This window comes from Lottia gigantea (genome assembly GCF_000327385.1).
Source record: "Lottia gigantea unplaced genomic scaffold LOTGIsca_81, whole genome shotgun sequence".
NCBI classification, from domain to species: domain Eukaryota; kingdom Metazoa; phylum Mollusca; class Gastropoda; family Lottiidae; genus Lottia; species Lottia gigantea.
Window position 1 is genome coordinate 340,930 of NW_008710694.1, and position 15,927 is coordinate 356,856.

At 34.5% G+C, this 15,927-nt stretch overlaps 1 protein-coding gene across 1 annotated transcript; it reads right to left on the bottom strand.

Moving 5' to 3' along the window:
* Positions 1 to 1,526: 1,526 nt before the first annotated feature.
* LOTGIDRAFT_236418 (hypothetical protein) lies at positions 1,527 to 15,591 on the bottom strand (the record flags this gene model as incomplete). Its single annotated transcript, XM_009067281.1, has 22 exons — positions 1,527 to 1,558; positions 3,685 to 3,949; positions 4,422 to 4,529; positions 4,792 to 4,956; positions 5,204 to 5,443; positions 5,900 to 6,030; positions 6,914 to 7,016; positions 7,397 to 7,620; positions 8,023 to 8,221; positions 8,553 to 8,587; positions 8,970 to 9,074; positions 9,496 to 10,119; positions 10,442 to 10,585; positions 10,895 to 11,246; positions 11,664 to 11,840; positions 12,174 to 12,332; positions 12,686 to 12,806; positions 13,188 to 13,423; positions 14,202 to 14,309; positions 14,549 to 14,770; positions 15,224 to 15,265; positions 15,529 to 15,591. 22 exons carry the CDS (start codon positions 15,589 to 15,591, stop codon positions 1,527 to 1,529), a joined length of 3,855 nt encoding a protein of 1,284 aa, XP_009065529.1.
* Positions 15,592 to 15,927: the final 336 nt, after the last annotated feature.

Sequence of the window (15,927 nt, forward strand, 5' to 3'; positions counted from 1 at the left end):
AACCAAACGTGGTGTCTTTATGAGTCGAGCCTAGAATTCTTTCTCTAATTAATAACGATAACATATAGATAGAATGTGGGTCCTCACTGGCTGACTCTAATTCCACCATTGTTTCTGGTTCCAGGATATTACCATAAGCTGGGTTCGGAGTCTTGTTAATCTGTTTTAGAATTAAGTTCTGATGATCTGCGTAACGTAACATCATTGCTTTCTTCCACATTCTGATACCACCAGTAATATCATGTTTGTCATCAATTAAACTTGTACCCAATAGTTCAAACGAATGAATTTTCTTCTCTAGTCCTCCAGTAAAACGTAATAGATAGTTCATGATAGAGGCATGACCTCTTAATGAAGCTGTTTGCAAGGCATCATCTCCGAAATCATTAGCATGTTCTAAATCAGATTTATGTTCCACTAGAAGTTTGACTGTCTCTACTCGACCTTCACGTATCGCGTAATGTAAAGCTATATTACCAGAACTATCCTTGTCATTCACACACGCTCCTTTTTCTATTAGATATTTACAAAGTTCGACACTCTGCACAGCATTAATCAAACAGGTGCCTCCATTCATGTTAGGGACATGTATATTAGCCCCATGTTCCACCAGATATCTAATACAATCAATGTTTGTCATATAACAGGCTGAACGGACTGGAGTTGACTGTGTATCGCTTGAACTATTAACGTCTGCATTACGTTGAGTCAGTGCCTTCACCACATCCAGACGATTTGAGACAGCTGCACACCATAATGGAGTTACATGATGTTTGGATTGGTCTTCTTCTACTTCATAGATTCCCTTCTGTTCCACATCAGCACCACATTCATCTATAAGATACTCCACGAACTGAACCAAGCCTATCCAACATGCTGCGAACAAGGGAGGGTTACTCACATCACAGTAACTGACTACCTGCTTCCTTGTCTCTTTATCCACAGTTTTCATCAAACTTTTCAAGGTATGTAATTCATCTTCTTGAATAGATTTATGAACTTTGGACGATAGAGATGGGAGGTTAGCCATTTTCTTTTAGGATTTTCTGAAATGAAAAATTATGACAGTACTGTTAATTGTGATTGAATTTCCACAAAGGGTCACAATTAGGCCTATGTATAGGGCTATAGGATTAATGGCTATAGGCTTACTATAGGGATACGGTATATATATATAAAGATTAAACACATGTAGACAATAGCTAGAAAATGAATACAAATACAGTTAGCTTCTGCTGTTAGATTTTATTTCTCTACTCAAATAGGCCTTGATAAGTGCAATACATAATCATTGTTTCCCTTTAGGTTAGGCCTTCATTGCCTCTATCAATTTCATAATCATAATCATGTTTGTAACCTTGTAGGCCCTACTATCTTGAATTTTTGCAACTACATATCGCTAGTAGGCTTATCTATTTCAAAGCTGATTTGCAAATATACAGCTGTCAAATTATGAAACGAAAACGAAATTCACTCATAATAAATGGAACGGCTGATTGCATAAGCAAAACAGGCCCCAATCGCCTTCAAAATAATCCAATACGACCTTGCATGTTCTCTGTAATTATAAAAAAATGAGCTTAGGAATGTTTGGTGGCAAATATACCAAGCAAAGAAGTGAAACACAGGTCTTAAGTGATATTCTACCTGATTTAATATCAAAAAGTGAGAAATTAAGCATAATTTTCCATGGCTGATTTGTTTTGATTTTTCAACTGCAACAGGAAGTAGAGTTTGAAGGTTGTAAAGAGTTACGTCCCTTGACCGTATAGGGGAAATTGATACTATTCGTTACCTTGGGATCCAGACTGTATGGCTCTGCTTGGGGTTATTGTGCGTTATATTGTTTATGCTACCAGCAGTCGCCATTCATATTGGTTCAGACTAAAGAAGATTTCAAGATGAAAATGTGCAAGGGAGTTTTGCATGTTCCGTTGAACCAAGAAATGCAATAAAACAAAGTAAAAATAATGTAGGGAACTGAAAACATGCCCCACCACATATTATGGTAAGATGCCGACTATGTGCAAAAATCGGCAATTTGATAGATTATGTCCAAACCACACCTCCATTTGTCATACTTCGGTTTATAAGACCATGTCAAAACCTGTATTCTGGATACTATGACGCCTGCTCAGAAAAAAACAGTTTACCTTTAAACTTCATTTCTTGGCTCATTGGAACACCAAAAAATCCTTTTAGTAAGTTTGGATTCTGTTATTACCTAATTGCTCTTCTATTTCTATGTCACGAAATCCCCCATCCCTTTATTTTTCATCTTCCCTCCAGCTCAGGGTTACATGCAAATGTGACATACTGTTACTAAAATGAGCCACTTTTAATCAGGGTCAGAAAGTTTCATGAACTCATGCTTAGAAAATGTATTTTTATTTCAAATAAAGAATCCCTAAAACAGTCATTTTTCAGTTAGAAAGAGTAAATAAATATCATATTATAATCCCTATAACATACTATATTAAAACATGTTTTTATACATTGTCATTGCTTACTCTTCATTCTTATATTTGAAAGAAGGGACACTGCATTAAAGAGACCGATGCCCCATTTTTTTTTACCAATAACAATCTAGTATCAGCAACGGGAATTTTTTTGGCTAAGCCATTCAGTAATAGTATTTACAGCTCACCGTTGAAATTTGAGCCTTCAAATACATGCGTATCCTGAATAATCCCTGTTTGAATGTTACACTGACGACTTACTTGTTAATTTAAGATACTTTGTGATATATAGAAAAGACATATATAGAAATAGTGAGTAAGATTAAAAGACATTATGCAATTTCATACATTACTAGTACTTCTGACGACTATTTACATATATTCAAGACTCAAATTATTCACCCAGAATGGCGCACCTGTCCCTTTAAGAATAACAACATAGCATAGATCTAAAAACTCTTTTGAAATATTCTTGAATCTTGGACAAGAATGAAGTCCTCCATTCAATAAAGAGCATGCAACATTAAAATAGAATACAGGAGTTTTGTGAAAACTTAATATTAAATCAAGGGCAATAACTCAACAATGATTCCTCAAATTATTGCCAAATTCAACCATGACTAAGATCTCATCAATACAGAAAAGTAAAATTTCTATGTTGTCTCTAAGCCAAATTTGATGTGTTGTTATTTAGTCAAGGGCAGTAACTCAAAAGCCCTTCATCCAATATTAGCCTAATTTAAACCTGGCAGAGATCCTATCAATATAAACACGAATAACAAGTTCTAACAAGATCGGATAACAGAATTCCGTGTCTACAAGAAAAGAGAATGATCAGAGGAAACTGGAATTTATGTCCATGTTTCCATATGAGCGTATAAAAACAGAAATATAGAGAGACATGCTCATATTATGTTGAAATACAATGGAGTTTTACATCCTAATGATCTGCAGTTTACTAAGCTTATAGTATAAGCCTAATACACGGTTCAAAGCACAAAAATCTATGATTTTCAAATACCAAGAAATTGTGATTTAGAAAGCTATTCAGCACACAGTATGATATATAGAAGTACATGTATTAGAAAAAAATGTAAGAATATAAAAAGGTCAGAAAACACCTGTTTCATCCCTCCTCAATGTTCAGCACTTGTCACAAACAAACAGTTCTATCACATAAAAACAATAATAAGATTATATACAGAGAAACAGCCTTATTTCTCACGTTTCTTTGGTTGAAATAATTGCTGTGAGTTGGGATAACGATCTGGTATATAGTCTGAATCACGTTCTAATCTATTCACTAACACTGTATTTAACTCGGTATTTAACGCTAATTGTAAGTCTGTATCACTGGACGCCTCCTCTGTTAAATTATCCAGACTGCTAATTGGTTCTATAGCCAGATTGTTAGCAGCACGTCTGATAGATTCAGGAATAAATTCAGCCATGTTGGTTAAACTGTTAGATGGTCTGTCAGCAGTCATGACCTGGAATATAGAATATAGAAATCATTTAATCTGGAGCCAGAGGAAAAACAACATTTCAATGATCCATTAAGTGCAAACTGAAAATACTTACATATGAAAAACTTGATATTGATATTTTGCTACAAGCTTATATTTTGTGTAGCATTTCACACAGCAGTTCAAGTTGAAGTTTCCATGCAACAAAAAAGTGTAATATAGCCGTTTCACCCAACTAATAATGTTTCCTAGTACCATTTTTCTATTATTATTCTGTTATGAAGGCTAGGGTAGTAGCCACATCCTGTATTTGTTCTATTCATAAATGTTGAAGGATCATTACAGTTCGTTTCATTGTGTCAATATACCATCTGAAAGACTTCACAGTTTTTCTAAGTGAACCCCTTTGACCTGCATCAATGTCATTGGGATAAACAAGCATACTCCGATCTATATCTATATGAGTAAACTAATTTCTACAAACAAAACAACCTACCCGTCTACGTTTTGCTGGTAAACCTTGTAAATAAGCATCACTCAATGGTGGTTGGTGGCGATTTTGTTTCTGTCTCTGAATATCTTGACTTATAATAGGGACCCATTCCTAAATACAGAGAATTATTTAATTGTCAAAGGAGTGGAGTAAAAATATAAATAAATAACCATTCAAATACACACCACATTAATTTGTAGCAATAATCATAATATATTCCATTTATAATATTATACTTGGCATAAGAAAAAAACATCTTTCACCAAATATTTCTTACACAATTAATTCAAAGCAACAGTAATACTTTTCACTAGTTTCACAATGCTGACTGTAGGAAAAACAGAAGATAAGTCATGAGCAAATAAAAACCAACCTCTGGCACTACAGCTCTCCAATCTTCACCATTAGGTACAGTGTCACCAGATTTAGCTGTCTGACCAGGGGTAGGGGAGCTAACTCCTACTGTACCATTAACCACTCCTGCTCCACCACTACTACCACTAGATTTATTCTGACTCTCAGTTTTGCTCTTCTTACTCTGGAATGATTCAATTAATAATGAAATGTAATAAGGTTATTTCGAAATTGAACTTATCTACTGTGCTCAAGAAAGATTGTCTCTTCCAGTAATCCTGTGGCGAAAAGCAGTGGCAATAACTACTCTTCTGGTATTTTATATAAAAATTGATATGCTCTGTCAGTTCTTAATATAAGGCTTCATCATATGACAAAATCCCAATCAAACTTGTTCAATGGCAGTTTTCATAATTTAAAAACTGACCTACCAGTTCAGTTGGTTTGGCTGCAGTAGATTTAGGAACTGAAGTGGCAGCAGGTGGGGAACTGACTTCCATAGGTACTTCATCACTACTAGCTGGTGAAGCTGACTGGGGTGATTTAACAATATAGAATTGAACCTCGGACTCTCTCACTACAACCGACTGACGGAAATTCTGTATCTGTTGAACTGTCATTGTTGTCATCCATTCCTGTACACCAGAATTCATTGATGATGTCATAGATCGCTGAAATATTTTATACCATCAAATAGAGGAACAGTTTGTGAATTTGATATATCATAGAGAACACATTATGGTCGCCACACATGAAGTGACGCTACAACAATCCCGCACGCCAAGCATGCACGTGCAGGCTGCTAACTATTCATGACATACTTAATATTCATATTACATCACATGCTCATAACAGCAGAAACAGAATGCTTAAAGTTCTTTCTGTCAGTTTGGCCTCACCTCTAATACCAGTTTTCTTTAGGAAGTATCTTTTACTTAACAAACAGCAAACTTCTTTTAAATTAAAAAGTTTTAAGGATTTTGAGTAACAATTTGACCAGGAGTTGACGGCCAGAATTTTTTGAATTTTTGATTGTAGCTCCCACAAATAAATGATTTATACATTGCCACTCTGTACCCTAGGTGTAATATAGGGATATTTGCAATTTTCTCATTGTTTATTCTTACCAATCTATTTTGGAGCATTCTCTCAAAGGCAGGGTTTCCCTCTACAAGACACATTGGAGTTAGAACAACAAATTCTCCCAATAATCTTCTCACACGTTCATATAGATTACGTCCAAAATTAACGTCACCATCTATAATATAACAATCACTAAACAATAACAACTCATATACCATCTTCACAATGTCAAGCTATTACGAACTGTCAAGTACCTGTATCATGACTGTATCATGGATGTTTGTAGATTTTATTTGATTGTAAACTACCAAAATAACCAATCATAACCATCGAATAAACCTGTAGTCAATTGGGCTGTATTCAGTAGTAGAGAATTCAATCAAATCGCTGCATTTACAAATTTCCGTAATAAAATGAAGGTGGTTATTGCAAAATTGTTTGATATCATTTAAACTTGAGAATCAATAAGATTAACAAGTATAATTATACAAATGAAGTATCAGATTTATTGTCTATGGTTAACGACAAACAGTGAATATAAACTAACTATCAACTGCTACTAGTAACCACTATAAAGATCTGTAATGATGTTCTTGATAGTATAACTCTATAGAGTGATATACTAGGAATTAACATCCTCTATTACTGTATGGTAAATCTTAAACTATTAGACTACACTTAACATCTAATAGATCTGATCATTTACCAACTTTACAAGACAACATCCATCTTCATAAGACACAGTACGTTAAACTGTATTTTGTTAACGTATGGGGCACAGGGGCATTGTAGAATATCTGGTAATGTCTTGATGGACTCATTAATGATTCAGTTTTGTATAGCAAACCAAAGTTTGGCTTTTATCATGGTGAACATTCTCAAGAGCTACGGTTCCAAAAATGGATCAGAGCAACTCTCATAAAAAGTGGCATTATAGATCTGGTCCTAACCATGTTAATATCCCATCAGCAGAACAGGTAGGGTCAAACTTGAAATATGTTTTATCAAGCACCTGTCTCTAGTCATAAGACCTTCATATTAAAATATCTACAACTTACCTTGAGAATTAAGAATTAATCTAATTGTGGCACGGAACTGTTGTCGGAAAAAGTTCTTAAAAGTTGCCATTAAATTGATTCCTTCTTTAACTTGTACACAATCCTAAATAAATACAGATACATGTAGTTACATTTACAAATAGATTCATAGGAGGTTTCCAGATTGATATTTTACTAGCAAAAAAATTCTATCAGCATATTCTGAACTTTTAACAAAGCAGTACCATTCCATTAGAACTGACATTTTACCTAGTATTGTTCAGTTTTCAACAGTTAGGGAAACAATAAACATACACTTTGAAGCAGAAGGACTTGAATGTAAAGTCAATGGTAGGGTAAAAACTTTTAGTGACATTATCAAATCATGTGGGCTCAAATCTGGATCTTCAGGTTTCTGAACCCCTTACCCAATCAGGCTTTCATGCTACATTGTAAAGCAAGAAATAGCCGAACTGACTCCATCAAATATCATTTTGTACTTACAATAGCAGGTTGAAGTTCAGATTCCATTTCAGTAATAATTTCTTCAATACCATTCCTTAGATTGTCATCAGTGTAGTCTTTTCCCTTTAATACTCTTGTCTGTAGAAACTCCTTTAATGGTCCCTGTAGCTGGCCGAGCCTATCACTCCTTCCCATAAATATACCAAATAAATCAGTGAATGTTAATCGTTCTGATACAACTCGGAAAATATCATTCACAAAACCTGTAATTAATATAACATTAGATTATAAATACTAAAACCAAATATAAACTGTAATATCAAAGATCTTCTTGGAGACCAGTTTCTTATAAAATAAGCTGAACGGACCATTGGTATTATATTCAGTTCATTTTTTCTGGAATTCACAGATTTTCGCACAGAAAAACGGTGGAAATAGCAGTTTTAACCCTTTGAACACTGAGTATCCTGAACTCCCCAGTTATATGAATTAAAGTGTATGAGGTTAACATTATGTTAAAGCTGGTATGGCGTGGGTATTGTATAACATAATTACAAAGCAGTTGAGTAGATTGGCCGTTAGTGTTGAAAGGTTAAGTTTTTTTAGATTACTAGAATAACACATTTGTTTTGAATTTCTTACAGATGTATTAGAACAGCACTTACCTTCCCCACCAACTACATTTTGATTAGAAGCTAAGTTATCTACAAAACTAGAAATTGTATCTGTGGAATCATTGCCATTGGCAGCTGCTGTAATCTGTTGAGTTATACCACGGTAGAGTTCAGCAAACATATTGTCAGTACCAGCTGGTTGATTGGCACCCGTTCCAATGTTAGAGGTTGCATTAACTCCTGACGGTGCCTGGAATAATTGACAACATCATATTGGTAATTAACAAGTGTATAAGATATGAAATATGAACACAAAAAGGAGCATTGATGCTGTGATCACCTAATGCTTCTTTGCAACTGGATTTCAAATTTCCTTATCAGAAATATCACATAGCCAATATCATTTCTATTGCTTCATATAGAACATATATGTCAGCTTGAGTTCCTACTTTACTACTGATCGTTTTTCCAATCCCTGTTTCAAAAGCTGTATTTCCCTCAAAATAAAAATTTAAAGACTCATATATCCAGATTGAGGTATAAAATTTGTGGGTGAAGAAACAGTATAAATCTCAACTTACAGCTGCTCCACCTAGATTCATTGGCACACCTTGAACTGAAAATACAAACAACAGTCATACTAGGTACTTTTAAATTTGATTATTAGAATCATGAACCATATCCTATCCCATTCAGACATTTTAATATGATTTACCATCGCAAGCTTTATGATTATGTTAATAAAGTCCAATAATCCTATCTATATTGTACAATACTTCAAAATTCAGATACTTATACACATCTGGAGAACTTTTAAACATGATAAATTTTAAAACAATTATACTATACTGCCAAAATAGTTTGAGTTCACCTTAACTTACCACAAAGAAAAATAGACTGGTTGGGTTAATATTCAATTTTTCCAATATTTTCATCCAATATCGTCCTATTCTCGTCATACTGGTGTAGTGTTTTATTAATAATAAGTGAGTACTGACCTCTAACAGAGAATGGACGTTGATTTGGAGCTGACTGTCCTGGAGTTTGATTAGCTCCTGGTTGTCTTCCTGTAGCTGTGAAGGATCGAGTGCCAGTTGGTGCTCCTATAAAACAATGAAACTTATTGAAAATATTTCTAGCAGGTAACTTCTTCGAGTGGCATTTAGTTACTGGGGTATGAATAACTGGACACAATTGTATGGATAACTTTCATAAAAAAACTTAAATAATAAAATGATAATAATATCATTGCTTGATAAAGACGAAAGTATCATCGTCGAAACATCGCAAGCTATTTATTAAAATAATTGTTATCCATATAATTGTGTCCTGTTATTTCTAGCAGGATTTTTATTCTAAAATGATGCAAAACTCTTAGTATTTTTATAAAATGGGCCATGTTTTTACATAATATTTTGAACTCAACATTGGTTTTTCCATTAATATCACAGAGTAAAGAATTTTATTTCAAATTTTGTCCCCATTAGCTTTTTTATGACTCGGGTATAATTCAGAATGTCTTACCTCTATTTTCAGTAGTGTTTAAACCTTGAGTCAATCTCTGAGTCAACAAATCAGCTATAGAAGTAGCAATGGCTTGACCGACAGCCTCTCTCTGTTCATTGTTGATATTAAACCGAGACTGACAGGGGAGGAAGGGATCAGCAGGACGTCTCATTATACCAGCTGGTAATCCCATGTGTACTGGCATCCTGGGTGGGGCATTCCCTGCATTATTAGGCTGATTCGGTTGATTATCAGTACTAGTTCCAGGTTGAAAACCAAACCGACTTTGTCCGCTCGGCACATTTGGTCTGACTCCTCCAAAAGCACCGCCTAAAGCTCCACCCATCAGAGCACCAAGATCGAAATTTCCTCCAGGCAAAACTTGTATACCAACATTGCCTCCCCCAGCAGGTAATCCAGGAAATCTGAAGCCATGAGGCAGACCAGGAAAGATATTGGCGGTATTACTCTGGCTAGTTGAAGAGGCGGTAGAAGACGAAGTAGTATTATTGCCAGCAGTGTTGCCAGATGTTGTTGTATTATTAGTGGCAGTGTTGCCAGAATCCGTTGTATTGTCGTCACCCTCTACATGCTCAATTTCAACTGCAACAGCTTGCCCTAAATCTCCTACACCTACATTTTCTAAAAGAAAGAAATAACAAACTATGAAAAGTTGACCATAGTTCCATTGGACTAAAGAAAACCAACACGCTTTCTGAATTTCGACTCCTAAACCTTTTCTTCCCACAATGTGTCAGGAGAATATCTCAGTTGATAGCAAGTTGGGTTGTCTGCCAGACAGTTAGATGCCATGTCCTCAAGGTAAGAAAAATAGATGGCACTGCCAGTGGTTACAAAACCCTGCCCATATATCAGCCCCTAAATTTTAGCTTCTCTTTATTACTTCCTGTCAATTTTTTGTTTCCAGTCAAATTTGTACAATCCATCTGAAACAGTTACTTACGCATAATCATATCTACTGTATTCTGTATGATATTACCCATCATCTGATCGCTTCCATTGGTGGGTGCGTCATTGGTGGAGCTAGATGTTGTGGGTGGAGTCTGGGTTGATGATTGACTTGTATCTGTACCAGATGCTGTTTCAGCTGTAATGGATAGACTAGTTTGATGAGATCTTGCATTAATGTGTATACATGTATTATCGTATAGGATATACAAGCTAGTCCAACATTATAAAAGGCCTTGATAATAATATAAATTCTAAAATTTACGGTGCATAAATCTTCATCTTGGATTTACTATAATCTTACGGGGCGTGTAAATTATTACATGGGCATTCAATCTTTATACAGATGAGCAGAGTGGTCTCTGGGGCAAACTGTCTGATATTCCCAGTCTACCCTCTACCCTCTATATGATTGGTAAAGAGTTTGATTGGTAAAGAGTTTGATTACCTGTTGATGATGAAGGTACATCATTATTCTGAGATGTTGTAATGACGTGTGCTGAGATGCTGTTTAACGTTATACTCTGTGGTCCAACTTCAACGAACAGATGGGGGTTGCTACTTCCTGCTAAACTGACACCAGGTGGGAGTCCACTTCCAGTTATATTGACACCAGGGGGCAGTCCACTTCCTGTTATATTGACACCAGGGGGAAGTCCACTTCCTGTTATATTGACACCAGGGGGCAGTCCACCTGTTATACTGACACCAGGAGGAAGTCCACCTGTTATATTGACACCAGGGGGCAGTCCACTTCCACTACCCGCTTCGTTAGTAGTTGTCTGTGGTCCAGCTGAAGGCTGTTTAAAATATAATGCAAAAAGAAATATTGTAATAATGTATAGACCTCTACTACCTTTTCATAATATCAAGCTGGTCTCCAAACCCAAATATTTAACCAAAATTATTACCCATTTCTATTGCAAAGGATCTAAGGTAGATGAAACTGAATATCAGATTCTACTTTGTATCAGATATAACTGTTAAGTTGCCAACAGATAAAGTACATCGTTTATAAAACAATGATGTATAAGGAAGCCAAGAGAAGCTTCACAATTTTGTCACATCCTGGATGGTAAGTGGAGTCACCCACAAATAAACACAAAATGAAACATCCGATTGAAAATAAAGTATCACTGGTGAAACATAGCAGGTTATTTATTGAATTTATCATGTACTTCACTCAGTTTAAAAAGAGTTAAGAAGAGATTACGTACTGTAGTGTGGGTAGAGAAGGATGTAGTAGTACTAGAAGATAGAGATGTAGGTGGTGCTGTGGTAGATTGACTGCTGGAACCAGTACTAGTTGATGTACTGCTGCTAGCTGTACTGGTTCCAGGCTGGTTGTTGGCGTTAGATGTCTGGATTTGATAGGAGAGATTCAGTTCACCTTGCTGGAATATAGAAAATAATATCAAAATAGCTTGCCAAAGAACTTCCTGGCAGCTATAAACTAATATGGAGCAAATTATGAAATCTTAATGGATGCAGCAAAAAAACTCAAATAATTCATTTTGTTCTGCTTTGCTCAAAAAAACACTTTTATTCTTTTAAATCTAAACTATTTTTACCATCTCATTAATCCTGATCAAGTGCCAATTGTTGACAAGTTACAAGTTGCTGTTTCAAAACCATTATCACTATTTGAAACCAACAAAATTAAAGCTGAACACTGCAATTACTACAGATGAATTCATACAGTATCAAAATGATACAAAAGTACATACCACATTAGCCATTTGACTGACACCAAAGGTACTGTTAACATAGCGTGGATGGGACGAGGACACATCCACCATGAAATCACTGATACTGTGATATACATGACTTAAACCATGCAGAGCTTCTGATACTAAATTACATATTCTCTGTGTCGATTGGGCCTCCTGGAGATAACAAACATTATACCTCATTTAATACACTAATAATACCATATATATATGTTTGATTCAAGTCGTAGTATTCTGCACCTTATTGGGTTTAACCCTAGGTTAGAAACTATGTAATTTTTTACCAAGTATTTTATGTTTTTGAAACCTTTTAGTTAAGTCTGCCACAATCTTAATTTGGCAGTTAGGAACAATGAGACATTGCAAAAAGACAGTTAAAGCATCATTTTGGATAACTCTGCATTAACTTGTATTTGATTTTTCTATAAAATTGCCTTAGTTTATTGTCAGATTAAAATATATGGTTTTAATTTTTCAAACCCAGTCTGTATTAAATGGATATAACCTACCTGTGTCTGTAAATTAGATTCACTATGTAATAAATCTCTATATCTGTCTAAGAATGGTTGTAATCTGGTATTTAGACCGGATACTTCTACTAGTATTTCACCCAAAACACTGGTTCTTGTTCTACAAATATAAACACATTACTGGAAAATTTGAACAGAAATGATCGTATCATTGCAAATATAATTTTTGATGCATTTGTTAACATATTTCTCATTTAATATCATCACATTCTATAGGAAATAAGTCCCTTATGTAGGAGCCATGTAAATACAGTTCTGAAGAAATGTTCACAACTACTGCACACCTGATACTTCTATGCAACTATGTCTCTCTCCCTTTCTAGAGAGTCTACGTAAGTATTTGTATTACATGTATATTGGTTTTTACCTTCATTAAAGGAATTTAGAAATTAATATTTGGTGTAATTACTAATTAATATATTCATATATATATATATATATATATATCACAGTTAATTCTATTGTGAAAATAATATCTAACCTGTTTTGATTGGGGTTATTCGTTGATCTATTATTACTATTAGCTGTTGACTGTTGATCGCTACCTGATGCCTGCTGATCATTAGCTGATGTTGACTGATCATTGCCTGATCCTGACTGGTTATTACTTGCTGATGACTGATAACTAGTTGATGCTGTAGATGACGAGGGAGAATCATCAGAAGTATCCATGCTGTCATCAGCATTATTTTCTTCACCTCCATTTGCATCTAAGTTCTACAACATTTGTATCACATACAGGTAAATATACATTTTAAATATTGTCATGATGATACTTTCTTCTTATTCTGAATTTGTGCATCTCCTGATTCCTTTCCCTTGCACATTAAAAATGATAAACTCTAAAAGTTTAGTTAAAGATTACTAGTAGGTCAAATTTGTTGTCAATATGTACCCCTGAATGTATACCCAATCTCTGATGACTAGACTATCAAACTTGGAAATTATTCAATCAGCTTCTCATGTAGACAGGTACCTCTTGATGTTTTCAAGTGGGAAACTCATACACTAGGTTGGGAACCATTGCTTAATGATGGATATATGGTCTCAATGTCAAAATAACTACACACAACACTACTTTCTCTCTCGAAAGCAGAAAAGTAGGGCGCAAAATACCATTTTAGAATGACTTTGATTGGACCTCTGTGGTCGAGTTAGAGTTGATGGATGAATGATGTACTTATCTTCAGAATACTTGCCAAGTGAGGGTCACAATTTAATTTGATCAAGTTATGGCAATATGGCGGAACTATTGACCATATATAGACTTTCCATGCTACCATGTTAACTTGTGTTTGACTCTTCAAATAGTGAGTGTCAGACTCGAGCTTCTAACAAGTCAAATATTACCTCATACAGGTCTCAACTCTAGAAAACATCACAGTTCGATTGTGACTTGAGTCTAATCCGGGCTCCAATAGAAGTCATCCTTAGTTACTGAATTCTTGTTATGTTATTCTCAATTAAAAAGTTGAGTAATTAAAATCTAACTGACCTCTAGAGATTGTACTAATCTCTTTAACTGACGTAAATAACGTCTTATATTCTCAATCTGATTTCTAGGAGCATCGTTACCTCTTGGTCGACCACTGTTTACATCAATCTAAATAGTCAAAAATATTAGTTGATATATCCAAATAATTGACAATCTAAATAAACAATAATAACACAGCTTAAATATACAAACAAAACATTAATGGAAGGATGAAAAAATGATTTGACAAAATAAAACCTAAAGTTGGGCAGTAAAACTCCATTGCCAAAAAGAGACGAAGATTGTTTAAATGAAACATGTCTGCATAAAACAGTGAAGGTGGAGGAATCTGATCAAATACAACTTACTCTGACAATGTTGACTTCCGAAGGTCTGGGGATGCCCATTAAATTTGGTCCTCTCATATTGGTTGTATTAGAGTTCTCTGTCCTTGTTGAAGATCGTGATGTAGGTGGTGCCCGCTGTACAACATGAATAACTTTACCATGTACATCATATTCCTTAAGCTGTGTATCATCTTGTAGAACTTTACCATGAAATATTAATCTTTGGCTATCAGCAGATATATTCTGTAACAGACATTATTTTTTAATCATATGGTACATAACATAAGAATTTTAAGCAAAGTACAGTAAATTTATTGTTTAATATAAGAGATAAAGATTGTGCTGTGCTGTGTGACACCCCCACTTCTTTCTTTGTTATAAATTTATTGTTTGTCATAATGCAATGTATGAATGGATACAGGCCTATTTTAACTTTTAACTAAATTATTTGAAATCAAAATCAGATCCATTGCATCATCTCCATTAAAACAATATTTCTATTAAAAAACAGAACACAATTTTATGGTATACTTCCCTTAGTTTTATTATACACTTTAATTCCTGTGGTAATAAGCCAAATTAAAAAATATAAACTATCTCTTGACATCAACATTAAATTTGAATTTAAAAATTCAATTTAAAATCACATATTAATCAATACATCCCTAGACAAAGAGAGCATTGAAAAATACTTACGATTGAGTCTGATATTTTTATTTTAAAGTCCTTCACCGTCATCTATAATAAATAGAATACAAAGTCAAAAATGCCCTGCAGTTACAGTGTTGGGAGGTCCCTCCACCAAAAACAAACTTTCAGAGATTCAGATTAAGCACACATACAACTTCATGGAGTGCAATAAAACTAAAAAGGGCCAACAATATATTGATATTTCACAGTATTGATTGTATCTAGTGTCTGAAGTCATGGACATTATTACATTTCAGTTTTTTCCATAAGTGAACTAACATGAGGGCCATTATAACTTAATAATTACTAACCTCTTCAGGAACAGTGTAGTTTTTATTCTGGCCATCCAGAGTTTTTACTGTCACCTCCAACATGTTAATAACCTTATATTCTCACCTACAATACATAAATATATTTAAAATTCTCAATAGAAAATGACCTACTTTGCAGACTGAAAATTACCTTCAGTTTGTATATCATGTTGACAAAATATTAACTTTTCAAGTGGGTTAAAATCACCCCAAAGACAACCTAAGGCTCTCAATAGTATTTAGTAGTTGATATTTCAATTCATTCAGAAATGATTGCCAAATTGCAATTCATTAAACATTGTAAACAGAGAAGTAATTTTGAAACCTGTTTATACTACAGAAGCGTATATCAGTATTCATTTAGTTTAGAGTGTATATTCTTTAGTCATGGCACCTAGT